At 46.4% G+C, this 14,797-nt stretch overlaps 1 protein-coding gene across 2 annotated transcripts in view; it reads right to left on the bottom strand.

Moving 5' to 3' along the window:
- Nucleotides 1-1,114: 1,114 nt before the first annotated feature.
- The window catches only part of COBL (cordon-bleu WH2 repeat protein), a 237,432-nt gene continuing 223,749 nt past the window's right edge, over nt 1,115-14,797 (bottom strand). For both annotated transcript variants that reach the window (XM_040260219.1, XM_040260220.1), the window contains one exon: nt 1,115-3,578. In XM_040260219.1, coding sequence (XP_040116153.1) covers nt 3,535-3,578 — 44 coding nt within the window. In that variant the 3' untranslated portion in view covers nt 1,115-3,534. The remainder of the gene's footprint in view (nt 3,579-14,797) is intronic.

The raw sequence follows: 14,797 nt of genomic DNA, 5'->3' as shown, positions 1-14,797 counted from the left end.
ACTGAGCGACTGAACTGAGCTGATTCATATGAAACATACAAGGATCTATTTTCTCCTCAATCCCAGTTCCTCTAATGCCAAAGAAAGAATTACGATTCGCTCTGGCTATTGCATTCTGACTTAGGTTACAGTTGGGTTACTTTCCTCCCTCAAAAGTGGAGTGCACATTTATCACCCTGGAATCAATGTAGCCAGCCTAAATAATCTCAATTGTTCTCATCTCTCTGTTGCTGTTTTTTACAATTTTTTCTTTACTGAAGGGCATTTTTTTTTTCTTTCCTTGAGGCAGATACAACTTTCTGACTTTTACACAGCTTCTTCATAGTTATAAAAAGTTTATTATTTTCTTAAGAAGAAGGCAAAAGGATTATATAAAGCATTTAAGGGTGGAATAAACATAGAAAGTGAGGATAAATTTAATCTCACAATTTTCTGGGCAGAATTTTTGATAGAAGGGTCACCATTTCTGTGTTGCTATTGATGACAAGGAAAGCCCAGGGACTCAGCTCGTAGAGAACTCCAAGTCTCATTTCATCTCAGATTTGGACCTTCGTTTTTGCCCAAGTATTTGAAGTTTGCTTGTTGTTGCTTTTACCATGCAGATGAATAAGGAGCAAAGTTATTTAGAGTTTTTCTCCTGCTCTACATTTCTTGGGTGTGAATGATGAAATAGTTAAAGCACACTCATATGCCTGCACGCATGCACACATGTACACACATAATTCAGAGGGGAAATAAGTGAGTACTCTGTGAGTGGATTAATTTCTAGACAATTCATTGTGCTGGTTCAAGGTGCCTTCAATCCTTGTGCGGAGGTGCTCTCACCCCCTCTCATAATATTTGGAAGAAGCAATCCTACCCCATCACAGAAAAGCTTGTTTTGCCATGGAAAGTGTCAGTCTGCATATGCACATATTTTGGATCAGACAACATGAGTTATGAAAGTTGTGAACAAACAGTATCATATGATGGATCCAAATTAACATGGAAACTGTGAAAATTAGCAGTTGATAAGCCTTGGAAACACAGATGTAATGTGTAATTGATTAAAATGGGTGAGAAAATGAAATACCAGTGAGGAAACAGTAGTAAGATTCTCCAAATTGTTTCATCTAGAGTACTAGGAGCAATTTATTCACCAGAAAATAGTCTCTGAACTTTCACAGGAGAAGGTCACAAGTACTAGTGAAGTAAGATGTGCAGCAGTTTAGAAGTCATGGCTGTCCCGCTGCACACTGCTGACACTGTCTCTGCACTGAAAATGGAAGAGTTTAAGCCCACTGCAATTGAAAAATCACATAAAGTCACTGCCTGTTCGCTGTCGCACTTGTTACGGGGCTAAAGGGCCTCAGGGCGTCCCTGGGCACAGCTAATCAGGTCTTGTCAGTAGGGCTGCTTGATTCACGTGTCTCTGCTGAGACACATAACCTGTTTTTCTGCGAGTTCAACTCTTGATAGTATGTGTAACAGCATGGAGAAAAGAAATAGACAAATCTCCTGTTGGCTTATAAGGAGAAGAGATGACCCACAAAGAGGGATGAGTTCTGGCTTGAGTCAGAAATGAGAACCTCTCTGAAATGCGACTGCCCTGAGAAAAATCATTTAACCAAATCAATTTGTCTGGTTCCCAGAAGTTTCTGATACTTGGTAAACACAGTGTCATGACACGCGTGGATCTCTAAAACTATTCACTGGATTGCCCTGAATTTCACCCAGCCGTGTGAGAGACACTTTGGCAACAGCGATTCCCGAGGTATTGTTAGTCATCCATGTCTTTGGCCAACTTCGTGATCCAGGACATCTGCGGTGCTCTGGTCGAATTTGATTTGTCACATAATTTGGTCTTTTTCATTCCATTTCTTCCTCCCCACCCCCAATATCTGTGTCCTCTGTTTTCCATAGACTTTGATACATTTTTGTATATACTTTCTGTCCCCCTAACCAGTAATTCTGTGAATAATATCATTAATGTAATTTTACCCTGCTCTTCTCCTAACTTTTGGCCTTAAGATTTCCTACCGTTGTCTTTCTTCAGCAATAATAGCTACTTCTTACATAAATGCTTATGGCTGTAATTATATGCAGTCTTCTACAATATTCAATGTCTGGGCCATAAACCTTTTCTTGTTTAGACATTTCCAATTAATGATTTGAAGTCAAATGACTGCTGCTTATCAGACAAAAGTTCTTTATTTCAATGCAAATAAAAACATTTCTAACTTGTTCTGTTTCCTTGTGAGTAACATCTGTAACTTTGTGTTTTTCCCACCACGAGGCACTAGATTGGTTATACATAGCTCTAGCTATATATTTCTAGAAGCTCTAGCTTATATTTCCATATTGGTTCTACCAATGTCAGCTGCAATAATTCTTACATCATTGCCACCATTCTCATTGTGATCAAGCAGACAACAGTCATTTAAGTAAAAAACACTTTCTGATTTTTTTTCTTACTTTGAGAATAATGTTTAAAAAATCTTTTGGAGGGAAATGTGACAAGCCTCTCAAATTCAAATATATCTTTGCACAATAGTAAAAATTTACCACAGCAAGCCTTTTTTCCTAAATTCTAAGTCTTCACATGAGTATTTTCACCTGCTCTGTCTTAGGACTGCTGAGGTGACTCCTGGATTTTCTCAGGATGGGAGAAGGACCTCAGTCTCTAGCAAGAGCAGGCAACACTCCTACATGGACGTCGCAGCTACACCCCCGGGCCTGATCCCCACTTGTGGCACCATTGCAACCTCTTTTCCCATGGGGAGCCATAGTAAGAAACGGCCATGGGTGGAGGTTATTTGCCACTCAGCCTCACAGCCCCCAAAGCCTCCTGGCATCAAGCAAGTACCCCTGTTCAGTGAATCAGTGCTTGAATGACTGCCTGCCTCATGAACAGATGGAGTGAGACACAAGATCTTCCTCCTGTTTTCTTTTCATAAATTCTCTAAATGGCAGGGGACGCAGTAATAAGAAAATCTAAAAAACATCTACAGAAAAGTTGGGTCCTACATATCCCAGAAGGATAACCATAGGCCATGAGTTGTGAATCCCTACAGGTTATATTAGAGTTCATGAGCTTAGGCACTTATTTTTCCCGGGAAGATAGACTATTTCAGTCCTATCCACACTGCCCTCACTGGTCGATTTATGGACACCATCTTGCTGAAAGGAAAGTGGAGAAGAAATTTTGCATCCAAATATCAAACAAGAAAAGCAGGAATTAATAATGAATTCAAATAAATCAAGGTTCTTAATAAAAACATATCCATGTATCAGTGAAAGAGGAATTTCAGACAGAAAATGATCAACCTAGAATTTACATATAAAACTCTTTACTCCTACAAGGAAATATAAACCTCAGTCAAACAAATCTCTGTTGTTTCTGCACTTATATGTCAATTCTAAGGAAAGTGAGTTGCAGGTGTACAGATGAGCCCTTTATGCTGAGAGATGGAAGATCGACAGGAGAATCAGAGTCAGGGCAGCAGAGGCACAGGGAAAAGTCAGAGGCACGGAGCTCCAGGGCGGGGCCGTCCATCAGAAGCGCTTGCCATGGGGAGGGAATGACGCACAGCAATAAACTGTGGGGGAGAATAAAGGGTGAAACGTGAACATAGACTGCTGAAACACACGTCGCCCTTCTCAGCATCACCGAGGCCCTGGGGACTGAGCGCCGCATAGAGAGTGAGGTGTCAGCCAAACCACGTTTCTACTGTTTCCTCCACTTTCTTTCTTGCTTTCAAAGTGTGTTTTCTTTACTGAAGTACAGTTGATTCACAATATTGTATTAGTTTCAGGCGTACAACATAGTGGTTCAGTTATACATGCTGTTTGCTTTGTGCTAATTGCTACGCTGTGTCTGACTCTTTCTGACCCCATGGGCTGTAGTCCACCAGGCTCCTCTGTCCATGGGATTCTCCAGGCAAGAACACCGGAGTGGGTAGCCATGCCCTTCTCCAGGGGATCCTTCCAACCCAGGGATTGAACCTGGGTCTCCTGTATTGCATACGAATTCTTTACCATCTGAGCCACAGGGAGGCCCTCAGTTATAATTTATATGTATCAATTTTTCAGATTCTTTCCCCTTATAGGTTATTACAAAATACTGAGTATAGTTAGCTCCGCGTGCCATATAGTACGTCCCTGTTGGTTATGTATTTTGTTTATAGTACTGTGTACATGTTAATCTTAAACTCCTAACTTATACCTCCCCCCTTTCCCTTTGGGAACCCCAAATTTGTTTTCTATGTCTGTGGGTCTGTTTGTGTTTTGCATGTAAGTTCATGAGCATCATGTACTTTCTTCCAGTCTCTCTCTGTGTCAGTTGTTCAAAGGGCCTATTGATCCAACACACCTGATTCTGTCCCCCAGAAGAGTTACATCAGCACCACTACACTCACTGCTGTCTTTGAGGTTGTCTAATAAAATGATTTGAATTTGATCAGAAACCTGAAAGTCCTTGCAGGCAGAGACAGTGAGCAACTGGTAGGCAAAAACCAATTTTTACCTCCTGGAAAGAAGTCTCAGTTGCTTTCAGAACTCCAGGGGAAAAAATAGATAACACTGCAAAGCAATGCCCTCAACTGCAGATCAATCAATCAAACCTTGATAATGCTGATGCTAAGCAGGGCTCAAGCATGAATTCAGAAAATACTGATTGATTTACTGGGCTGGAGAAAGGCCATCAGTGGCATGTGCCTGCTGACCACTGTTTTCAAGGATGAAACTTCTGGGTCTTGCTATTTTCCCCAGGGAGAGACTGACCGTCTGATGAAGGGCCATTGCATGGAGAATCCTTAAGGCCCTGAAGGCCTCAAGGCTTAGGGATTAAAACAGAATGGCTGTGCCTAAACTCACAGCATCTAACAAAAAATCTGTAAGACAACATTTCAGAAGACTGCTGTCAGTAAGAAAATGGTGGGCTTATAATTCTTACTCACTTTTTAACTCATCAAATACAATAATGATATTAAATAAGAATCTTGAACCATTCTTAAATAATCAAACTGTTTCTTACTTCCAGGAAGAACTTAAATTTATGTGAACCCAGAAAGAAGTTCTCATAACTCTTGACATTGAAAAGTTGTTTTTTACGCCCAACCTGAACTTGCTGCTGCTGCTGCTGCTGCTAAGTTGCTTCAGTCGTGTCTGACTCTGTGCGACCCCATAGACGGCAGCCCACCAGGCTCCCCCGTCCCTGGGATTCTCCAGGTAAGAACACTGGAGGGGGTTGCCATTGCCTTCTCCAATGCATGAAAGTGAAAAGTGAAAGTGAAGTCGCTCAGTCGTGTCCGACTCTTAGCGACCCCATGGACTGCAGCCTACCAGGCTCCTCCACCCATGGGATTTCCCAGGCAAGAGTACTGGAGTGGGGTGCCATTGCCTTCTCCAAACCTGAACTTCGGCAGCAAATTAAACTTCTGAGAGACACAGACACCTGTTTGATTGTTTGTGTCAATTCTGTCAACTCACAGCTTGAGCAGTGACTTAGAAAATCAAAGATAATGTTGCCATCCATTTTCTTAGCTAAATTATTTCACTTCTTTTCAGCATTCCTATTTATATTTGTTATTGTTTTGTGGTGGGAGGCTGATAAATGGTTAGTCACCAGCTCTCTTCTGGAAAAAGGAAAAGGGACAGACAGAATGATAAGGTTTCACTGATATAAAGAATGGGTAGCACAAAATTTGTAAGTGACAATAAAAACTCCAACAGTCTTTGTTGTAAATTTTATATGACCAGTTGATACACACAGTAGTACCCTTTTATTATTTTTTGCCAAGTTATTTTACCTATGGCCAGCTTATTATTACCTTTGACAAACACATGTACTTTTGACACCAGTGTGGATTAATCATCTTATGTTAAGGAGTAAGATGAACATGAAACATGAAGAACTTGGCTTCTTCGTCCATCACGTGAATGACTTTGCTGAGTTGAATAATGGTTTTTGAAAAATGGAAGAATCATTCTTCAGGTTTTCTTTTTGGGGGGGGGGCTACTTTTCACATTGCTTTGGCTTGATATGCTTTTATAATTAATCTGCACTATTAATATTACCCAGGGTTACATTGTCTGCCTGGACAATTAACAGACAATAAATGCAGTCCTGACATATAACCTCTGCCAGTGTCCATGACGTAAATGCTCCTTCCTTGGTTGATTTCCAGGTCTTATCAGTCACTGAATGTGGTGTTGGGAAGATGTGTGCTGTCATATAGCATTTTCACTATTATCATATTATTAAATCATATTGGTTCAATGTATATAACCTCAAGAACATGGAAGTAGTAAAACATTAGTAAAATAATTAGAAAGTGCTGAGTTTTTAATATGTACCTTTGTTTTTAATACTATTTATTTGCAAGCTTACATATTTTACCTTTTAATAATTGCTTTATTTAACAACAGGCCTCCCTAGTAGCTCAGTTGGTAAAAAAACTGTCTGCAGTACAGGAGACACCGGTTCGACCCCTGGGTTGGGAAGATCCCCTGGAGAAGGGAAAGGCTACCCAGTGTAGTATTCTGGCCTGGAGAATTCCATGCACTGTATAGGCCATGGGGTCACAAAGAGCCGGACACGACTGAGCGCCTTTCACTTTCACTTATTTAACAACTGGCTTGTAAAACTTTAAAAATTTCAACAATCTGCTCTCACCAGCTAGATGGCATGAACTAGGCTGAGTGCACACCTGGGCTTCCCTGAGTTGTCACTAAGTTCTTCAATTGTTTAAGTCAGCGACATAGCTTGGAAATAAAGTGCTAAAAGATAATTAGCAAAAGGAAATAATTTCACAGGGTTTTTTTTTTTTTTTGTAAATACTGCATAACTCTCTTATGATTCTTATTGCTTTGCTTCTAGGTAGCACTCAGTCTAGTTCATATTGGGTAGATGTAACGCTTTTCAAGGTTCCATAATAACAGGTTACAATTTCCACCCATTTTTAAAATATATTCTGAGCAGGGACAGACTCTCTCCCACAGTCGCCGACTTCCTTCCTTTGATGAGAAGGTCACTTGCTCTCCACCCATTTCCTGTCTCTCTGGACACTGTGCCCTTTCCCATGGCAGCAGGAGCAGCGGTGTGATGGGTCCTCTTGCCACAGGAAGGAAGCAGCCGGTACACACAAGAAGGGCAAGAGTGCTCTCCTGGGCTTGCTCTGAATCCCACCCCCACCCCCAACCCCGTAGGGTTTCAAGGGTGCTTCCATGACAAACAAGATTCCCAGAATTGTATTTGTGTCAGCTGTGTGTGTGTGTGTGTGTGCTGAGTCGCTCAGCTGTGTCTGACTCTTTGCGACCATTGTGGATGGTAGCCCATCAGTCTTCTCTGTTCATGGGATTTTCCTGGTGAGAATACTGGAGTGGGTTTGCCATTACCTCCTCTAAGGGATCCTCCTGATCCAGGGACAGAAACTGCATCTCCTTTGTCGCTGTATTGCAGGCAAATTCTTTGCTGCTGAGTACCTGGGAAGCCCACTGTGTCATGAGCTGTAGAGTTAACTGCTTTGTCTGGAAACAGGTTGAGTGTTTACTGTTGTTTCCAGTTGTAGAGCAAGACGTTAGGTGACTTTGAAGATGACTGACCCCCATATAGGGAGACCATCAGTGAAGTTCTTGTCCTGTCCTATGTACTCTAAGCGCAGGCCAGCTCGTGGCTCTTCTCTGAGCTAGAGAAGCTCTCATCTGGAAGAATAGGGATCTGTTGACACCCATTCTGCCAGAAAACCACACAGCTGGATCCAGAATACTTCTAGACTTTCAGATCTGCTGAGTCACACAGCCTACAATGCAAGTTCTTGTTATTGTTATTATTAATTTTACATTGAGCAAATTCAAATCTTCTATTTGAAAATAGATACTTTATTTCTCTCATTTTATTCCCTTAATTTAGACTTTCCTAAAGTTCTTTAAAATGGAATACTTGTTCACAAATTGAAAAACAATCAGCTTGAAACATCACAATGGTTGTCACGGTGGTGGTGGTGCTGCTGCTGCTAAGTCACCTCAGTCGTGTCCGACTCTGTGCGACCCCAAGGACGGAAGCCCACCAGGCTCCCCCATCCCTGGGGTTCTCCAGGCAAGAACACTGGAGTGGGTTGCCATTTCCTTCTCCAATGCATGAAAGTGAAAAGTCAAAGTGAAGTCGCTCAGTCATGTCCAACTCTTAGCTACCTCATGGACTGCAGCTTACCAGGTTCCTCCATCCATGGGATTTTCCAGGCAAGAGTACTGGAGTGGGGTGCCATCATGGTGGCGCTTTAACTTATAAATCATTTAGAACAGGAGACAATGGCTCCCTTTCCCCTCTATGTCTTTAAAATCCTTTGCCAATTATCTTAGAAATGGATACCCAAGGAAAGGCTGATTTCCTCAAGCCTGGTATAGGAAAATGTATAAGAACAATCATTGGACAGTAAAATTTAAAAAATATAAAACAAACTGAGGATCTGTAAATCAAATGTAAAACAAATTGAGCTCTCTATGCATTGATTTCTAAAATCCCCAGGGTCTTGTCATTGAAACAAGTAGCTACTAACTTGTTAATAACTTAATCATAACAAATATTGCAGATTTCTTAATAAAGAATTCAGTGCAGTTAGTGGATAAACTCCACCAGCATGATCCACAATGAAGGTTCAACTAAAACTGAAGTCAGAGAGTGAGCTGGTTAGTTATGGGCAGAAATCCATGTGCACAGCTATACTGGCTTAGACATGCATATGAAACACCAATGCACGTGATTAGATATACAAAGGTTAATATGAAAGCTTATTAATAAGAAACAAAAAGATTAAAGTGTACAGACCAAGGAACTACTATTTCCTGTTGCTACATTTCTGCAAGGGAAGTTCAAACACATCACCAAAACCCTACTTGCGATGACCTTTGTGCCACGAGGCTGAGAGGTCACTCAGCTTAATCATTCTCCTCTACGTATGCACCAGCATTCAACCCCTCAGACCCCACAGGCTGGCCTGACCAGGGTGACGGGGAGAGGGTGACAGCTCGGACCAGGCCAAGGGACCCGCAATCCTGAACCAAGTGATGCAGAGGCCAAGTCTACGCAGCTTCACATTTGTTCTGACCTACTTTGAAGAGGCTGTGTTTTGTTTACCCTAAGCTAAATTCACCATGGAAGAGTTACTGATGCTTCTTGCAGCAGAAAGTGACTTTAAATGAGATATAGGATTCCAAAGATTGATGAGTTGAACACACAACTTGACTCACCCTGTTCTATTCTCCTCTTAGCTTCTAAGATTATCAGGAAACTGAATCCTTTCATCTCTGGGTTCAAAGAGCACACGTGCTAATGCCAGGAGCATTTCTAGTCACCCCTTTGGTTTGTAAAAGCAGGTATGAGACATGGGGGCGGGGGTCAGCCCTGAAGTGGCCAGTCCCGCACTGAACCTGTCCCTGGAGGAGCACAGTGCCCTGGTGACTTCTGCCTTTCAGGTGTGTGGCCACACTGCTTTGACTCATGTACCCGTCTTCATCCCTGGCACCCGGTCTTCCCTCTGCACCTGCTGCTCTCCAGATGCAAGATGGAAATCACAGGCTGCATCCCACATGTGGTGAACACTGTTGCTTATGGAAGCAGTATGCGTTCTCCACATTTCCCAGTGAGCAGAATTCCTGTGCTGACCAGTAGCTCCACACGCCCAGGGAAAGCTGACTTCCATCCTGGCAGTCAGGATGCATCTGACTCCTCTTCTGGGATTCCATTCTCACCAGGGACTAGGTCAGCCCTGGACCCAACCTTGGTCTACCAGATACAAGAGAAACTCTGCAGCTGGCCATTTCTGGAAAAGCTTCCTTTTCCTATGAAACTACTAGGAAAATGGTGTCTTCCCCTCTTCTGAGAATTCTGGTGTCTGGATGGGATGCAGGGGATGGCCATGGGGCCCTGGCCAGCCTGAGGAGGAAGCCAACCTCAGAGATTACTAGGGAGACCCTTGATGGCAACTCTGGGCCTCAGGTTCAGCCCTGAAGTGTGTCCTCCTGGGACTCCTGTTCCATGAGGTGAGAGACTTTTACCTGAGCAGGCTTAAGACAGAAGATTTGCAACCTGTATTAGTTATCTACTGCCATGGATCAAACGACTCAAAATGTAAAGGCTTCAAAGCATAAGAATCTATCCCGTAGTCTGTGTGGGTGTGGAATCTGGGCACGGCTCTGCTGTGTGCTTCTGACTCCGGGTCTCACAGGCTGTAATCAAGGTGTGGACCAAGGCCGTGGTCTCACCTGCAGGCTCGACTGGGGAGCCCGTGTGAGTGTCCAGGGTCGCTCGGTGGCTGTGGGCAGGACTCACCGCTCAGGTCAGTGGGCGAAGAACCTCAGTTCCCCACTGGGTGTTAGCTGAAGGCTCCCTCTGCCCTTGCCATGCAGCCCCCTGTAGAGCAGGTCTCAATGTGGCAGCCAGCTTCCCTTGGGGTGAGCACCCGAGAGGCTCCAGATGGAAGCCAGAGACTGTCTGCACCCGATCTCAGAGGTGACAGGTGGATCCGCTGCGGCCACATTCTACTCGTTAGATGGGAGTCCATGTTCAAGAGGAGGGGCTACACACGGGGTGAACACAAGAGGTGGGGGGCATCGAGGGCTCCCTGACAGCTGGGCCAGACCAGGAGACCACTGAGAAATGGGGGCCCCGGCTGGGATGCTGACGGCTGCTACAAGCCCCATGTCTCCACAGCTTGCCCGCATGTGAGGCCCTACTGACACTGCGGAGAGCATCCACAGACAGACCTCAGGGCTGGGGCTGGACGCCCTTTTGACCGGGACAGCCTCCAAGCAGCTCCAGCTAGCAGAGCACCACACACAGACCTAGCAGCAAGTATGGTAAGGGAAGGGAGAGCACCTGGAGGATGGCAGGGAGGGGCAGCCATGCTGGAGACAGGCTCCTAGGAGGGGCAGGCCAGCACAGAGGGCCCCACCCTGCTGACAAGCGCCTGAGTACAGGGAGCGCTCAGATCCATCTGGCATCCAGGCGGGCCCCCAGCAGCTGAAGGGCCAGTCACTTACAGGAGGCCTCTTAGAACCAGACAGACACACTAGGGTACAGCGACTTTCTGACTACAAACCAATTTCGATTTCAAAAGGGCCCAAAGAAAGAAAGTGAAGTCGCTCAGTCGTGTCCGACTCTTTGCAACCCCATGGACTGCAGCCTACCAGGCTCCTCTGTCCATGGGATTTTCCAGGCAAGAGTACCAGAGTGGGTTGCCATTTCCTTCCCCAGGGGCTCTTCCTGACCCAGTGATTGAACCTGAGTCTCCCGCATCGCAGGCAGACGCTTTACCCTCTGAGCCACCGGGGAAGTTTCAAAGGAAAGCCCAGGAGCCCCAGGTACACGTGGCACTTGGCTAGCACACACCTCCTTAAGTGTGCCTCTGTTCTGGGTCAGCATGATCTTAATAGCCAGGAGCCAAGTGCTGCTAAAATTTTAAGCATCACAATGGGAAGGGAGGTCTGTCCTGGTTCAGGGCCTGGGGCCCAGCTGTTGCTCACATCAGCTGGCAGAAGGCCAGGGATGGAAGGGAGGCTTGGGAGCAGTGACAGGAACACCAGTAAAGGTGTGAGGACAGCAACCAAGACCAGGGACAGGGAGATGGCTTGAACAGAAGGTTCTGGAGCAGGTGAGATCACAATCGAGGGTGTGGTGCAAGGACCTATTTCATATCTTCTCACTTCCCAGGTGGTGCTGGTGGTGAAGAATCTGCCTGCCAGGGCAGGAGACACAAGAGACTGGGCTTTGATCCCTGGGTCAGTAAGCTCCCCTGGAGAAGAAAATGGCAACCCACTCAGTATTCTTGCCTAGAGGATCCCGTGGAGAGAAGAGCCTAGCAAGCTACAGCACATGGGGTCTCCGAGTCAGGCATGGCTGAGCGCACACACATGCGCTCTCTACCACCTTCTCACATCTGCCTGCAAACCCACTGTTACTACCGATTCACCGCTCCTTAACTCTCTCCATCCTATTGCTGGTTGTGCCGACTGGTTTCCAAGAAAACATACTTCACCTCTTTGTCACAACCTAGGTGGAGACACCCCCAGGGTACAGGTCACAAAGAAGGTGCACAGCAGAAGGGGTCTGGTGGGAGCTGCCGGCACAGGAGGAGGAAAAGTGTAGGAAGCGGCCAGCTGAGACTGAAGGTCAAAGACGCCCAATGCCGGCTGCTGGACCTGTGAGACTGGGGCCAGTGCAGAAGCTGCTTCAGGCTCAGCTTCCTCCTCACCGGCTTTCCCCAGACAGCACAGAGCGAGATCTCACCTGGCCTCCAGGTAGTCAGGTCTTATTTGCACCGCAGACACATTGTTTCTTAGAGAGAACACAGGTCTAACATTGAACTCAGGAGGAAACACACCAGTGTGTGTGGCTGGCATCTGAATGTCCCTACTGAGCTCCCACGGCTATAAATAAGTGAACGTCTGATGAGAGCGCAGGTGAGGGGTGTGTGCCGACAGGGTGGTAAAATCACACCCAGTACGTTACGTGCCAACAACCCATGGTGCCCTGGAGACAGGTTAAGAGCAGTACCCAGATTTCAGCATGATGTAAGTAAATCAAACAAATGATAACAAAGGATTCTTTTTCTTTCACTTATTAAAAGACCTGAATCAAAGCCGGTGAATTGCTTTCTCCCTGGCTGAGTGGTCGATTCCAGTTTTTCACACTGTAAACAACGCTCAGCAGAGTCCTGCTAATTAGGTAAGTAAATGCTTCAAAGTGGATGCCTTAACTCCCGGGGCACCCACGGCTGGTGGTGGGGAGGGGAGCAGAAAGGGTGGGGGCAGAAGGCGCAGGGCTCTGGGTGGTCCTAGTACGAATGGGCCCTTATCTTTGTGCCCCCTGTGCCTCTGTGCTCTCTTCCTGGCATTTCTGTGAGTGTGTTTGAGAGGACAAGCAGGAAGGGGGGCAGGGGAAGTTCCCTGGAAATGCACGTGGGGAGACGAAGGTGTGCAACTGACCCAGGACTGAGAAGGAGATGGAGCCTCCAGACGGGAGCACCAGGGACCTTCCCTTCTGTCTGGTGCAGGTCCAACCTCTGCACAGACCTTTGTCTCAAAGGCTCCCAAGGGTGGGTGGGGTGTGGCTCCTCAGCACTGGAGGGACGCGGGAACAAACTCTCCTCCAGAATGATGCAGCTTTTAACAAGCTGGGGACTTGGTCATCCAGTGGTTAGAACTCTGCCCTTCCAATGCCCAAGCACAGGTTCAACCCTGGGCAGAGAACTACGATCCCACCTGCCATGTGGCATGGCCAAATCAAAAGAAAAGCAGCTGCTAAATCTTGTCCTTAGTCTGCCTGGCAGACGCCACACATGCCAACACCACCCTCAAACCCAGGCAGGCTGGGGGAGACTGTGGTACAGGCCTGGCTCTCCCACCCAGTGTGGGCCCCCAGCGGTGGCCCCTCCTCGCTGCCAGGGGCCCCGCTCTCCACCCAGTTCTTCCTCCGACCGGCTCCCCAGGGAGGACAATCCACGGAGGTGAGGATGGCAGCCACAGGAGCAGCCACTGAAAGCCTGGGCCTTGGCGTACGGAGCTTCAAACCCACCCTCTTCAGGGATGAAACAGCCCTGGAGCTGTCCAAGCCTGGGTTGTCATCTTTCTGACTCATCTGTCTAATCCTCCGTTTCTGAATCCCCTACAAACTTCATTTGCATTTGGAAGTAGGTCCAATGTCAAGATGATCAAACGTATTTTGAGGATGAAAAAGAAGTCTTTTGTGAAAAAAGATAAAATGAATCAGGATTATTTTGCCTAGAGAAAGTTGGTAAGTAATTCAACAATTATCTTCTCTACCCAGAAGCTGGCAGGGAGCTAGCTGTCATTTCCAAGGAAGACAGAAAAAGATCAAGTGGTCGGATGGTGGAAAAGGATGAACTTCCTAACCAGAGGGCTGCAGAGCTCATGTGGGCACGTAGGCATCAGCTGCTCGCCGGGTGGAATGCACAGAGAAATTATGCTGTCGGGAAAATGCAACCCTGGAGGGTACCTGGTTTATAAAAACGCATCCTGCATAGCTTAGGATCCCTGAAGTCGGGACACACACTGGCTCAGTATATGGACGATGCCCTCTGTATGTGTGTGTGTTACTGTTGTTTAGTTGCCGAGTCACATCTGACTCTTTGCGGCCTCATGGGCTGCAGCCTGCCAGGCTCCTCTGTCCACGGGATTTCCCAGGCAAGAATACTGGAGTGGGTTGCCATTTCCTTCTCCAGGGGACCTTACTGACCCAGGGATCAAACCTGCGTCTCCTGCACTGCAGGTGATTCTTTACCACTGAGCCACCAGGAAATCCTGTACGTATGTGTAGGGATATATAAAGAACGTAGGCCCGTCTGGAAGCAGGGATGCTCTACACAGTGTTTGTTAAAGTTCAAAAGAAATCCCAGGAAACAATTAAGAACGGCTGATCTCAGGCAGGGTGTGACAGGAAGCAGAAACAAAACCAGCCTTCAATTCTGGCTGTCGCTAGACTCAAATCAGGCTGGTCCCCTCCTGGGGCCTCAGCCTCCCCTTCTTCAGGACTAACGTTTGGCCACTGGGTTCACAGACTCTAATGGGTAAGTCCCCGTCCATCTCTGGAGCCACAGCCCCCCCGGCCACCGGCATTCACAGCCGGCCGCAGCGGGCTCACCAGCACGACCTGTATGACTGTATCATCGCTGTGCTGCGCTGACACCGGCGAGCATTCTGAGGCCGGTTCTAACTCGAGGAACGTTTCTCTGCTCCCGGCTGGCTGCCTTGGCCCACAGAATACAGTTTTGGCTGAACTATAACAGCTCTCTGAATGATT

Source organism: Oryx dammah, unplaced genomic scaffold, assembly GCF_014754425.2.
Source record: "Oryx dammah isolate SB20612 unplaced genomic scaffold, SCBI_Odam_1.1 HiC_scaffold_18, whole genome shotgun sequence".
NCBI classification, from domain to species: domain Eukaryota; kingdom Metazoa; phylum Chordata; class Mammalia; order Artiodactyla; family Bovidae; genus Oryx; species Oryx dammah.
The sequence above is the reverse complement of the archived record's forward strand: the minus strand, read 5'-3'. Positions and strand labels throughout refer to the sequence as shown.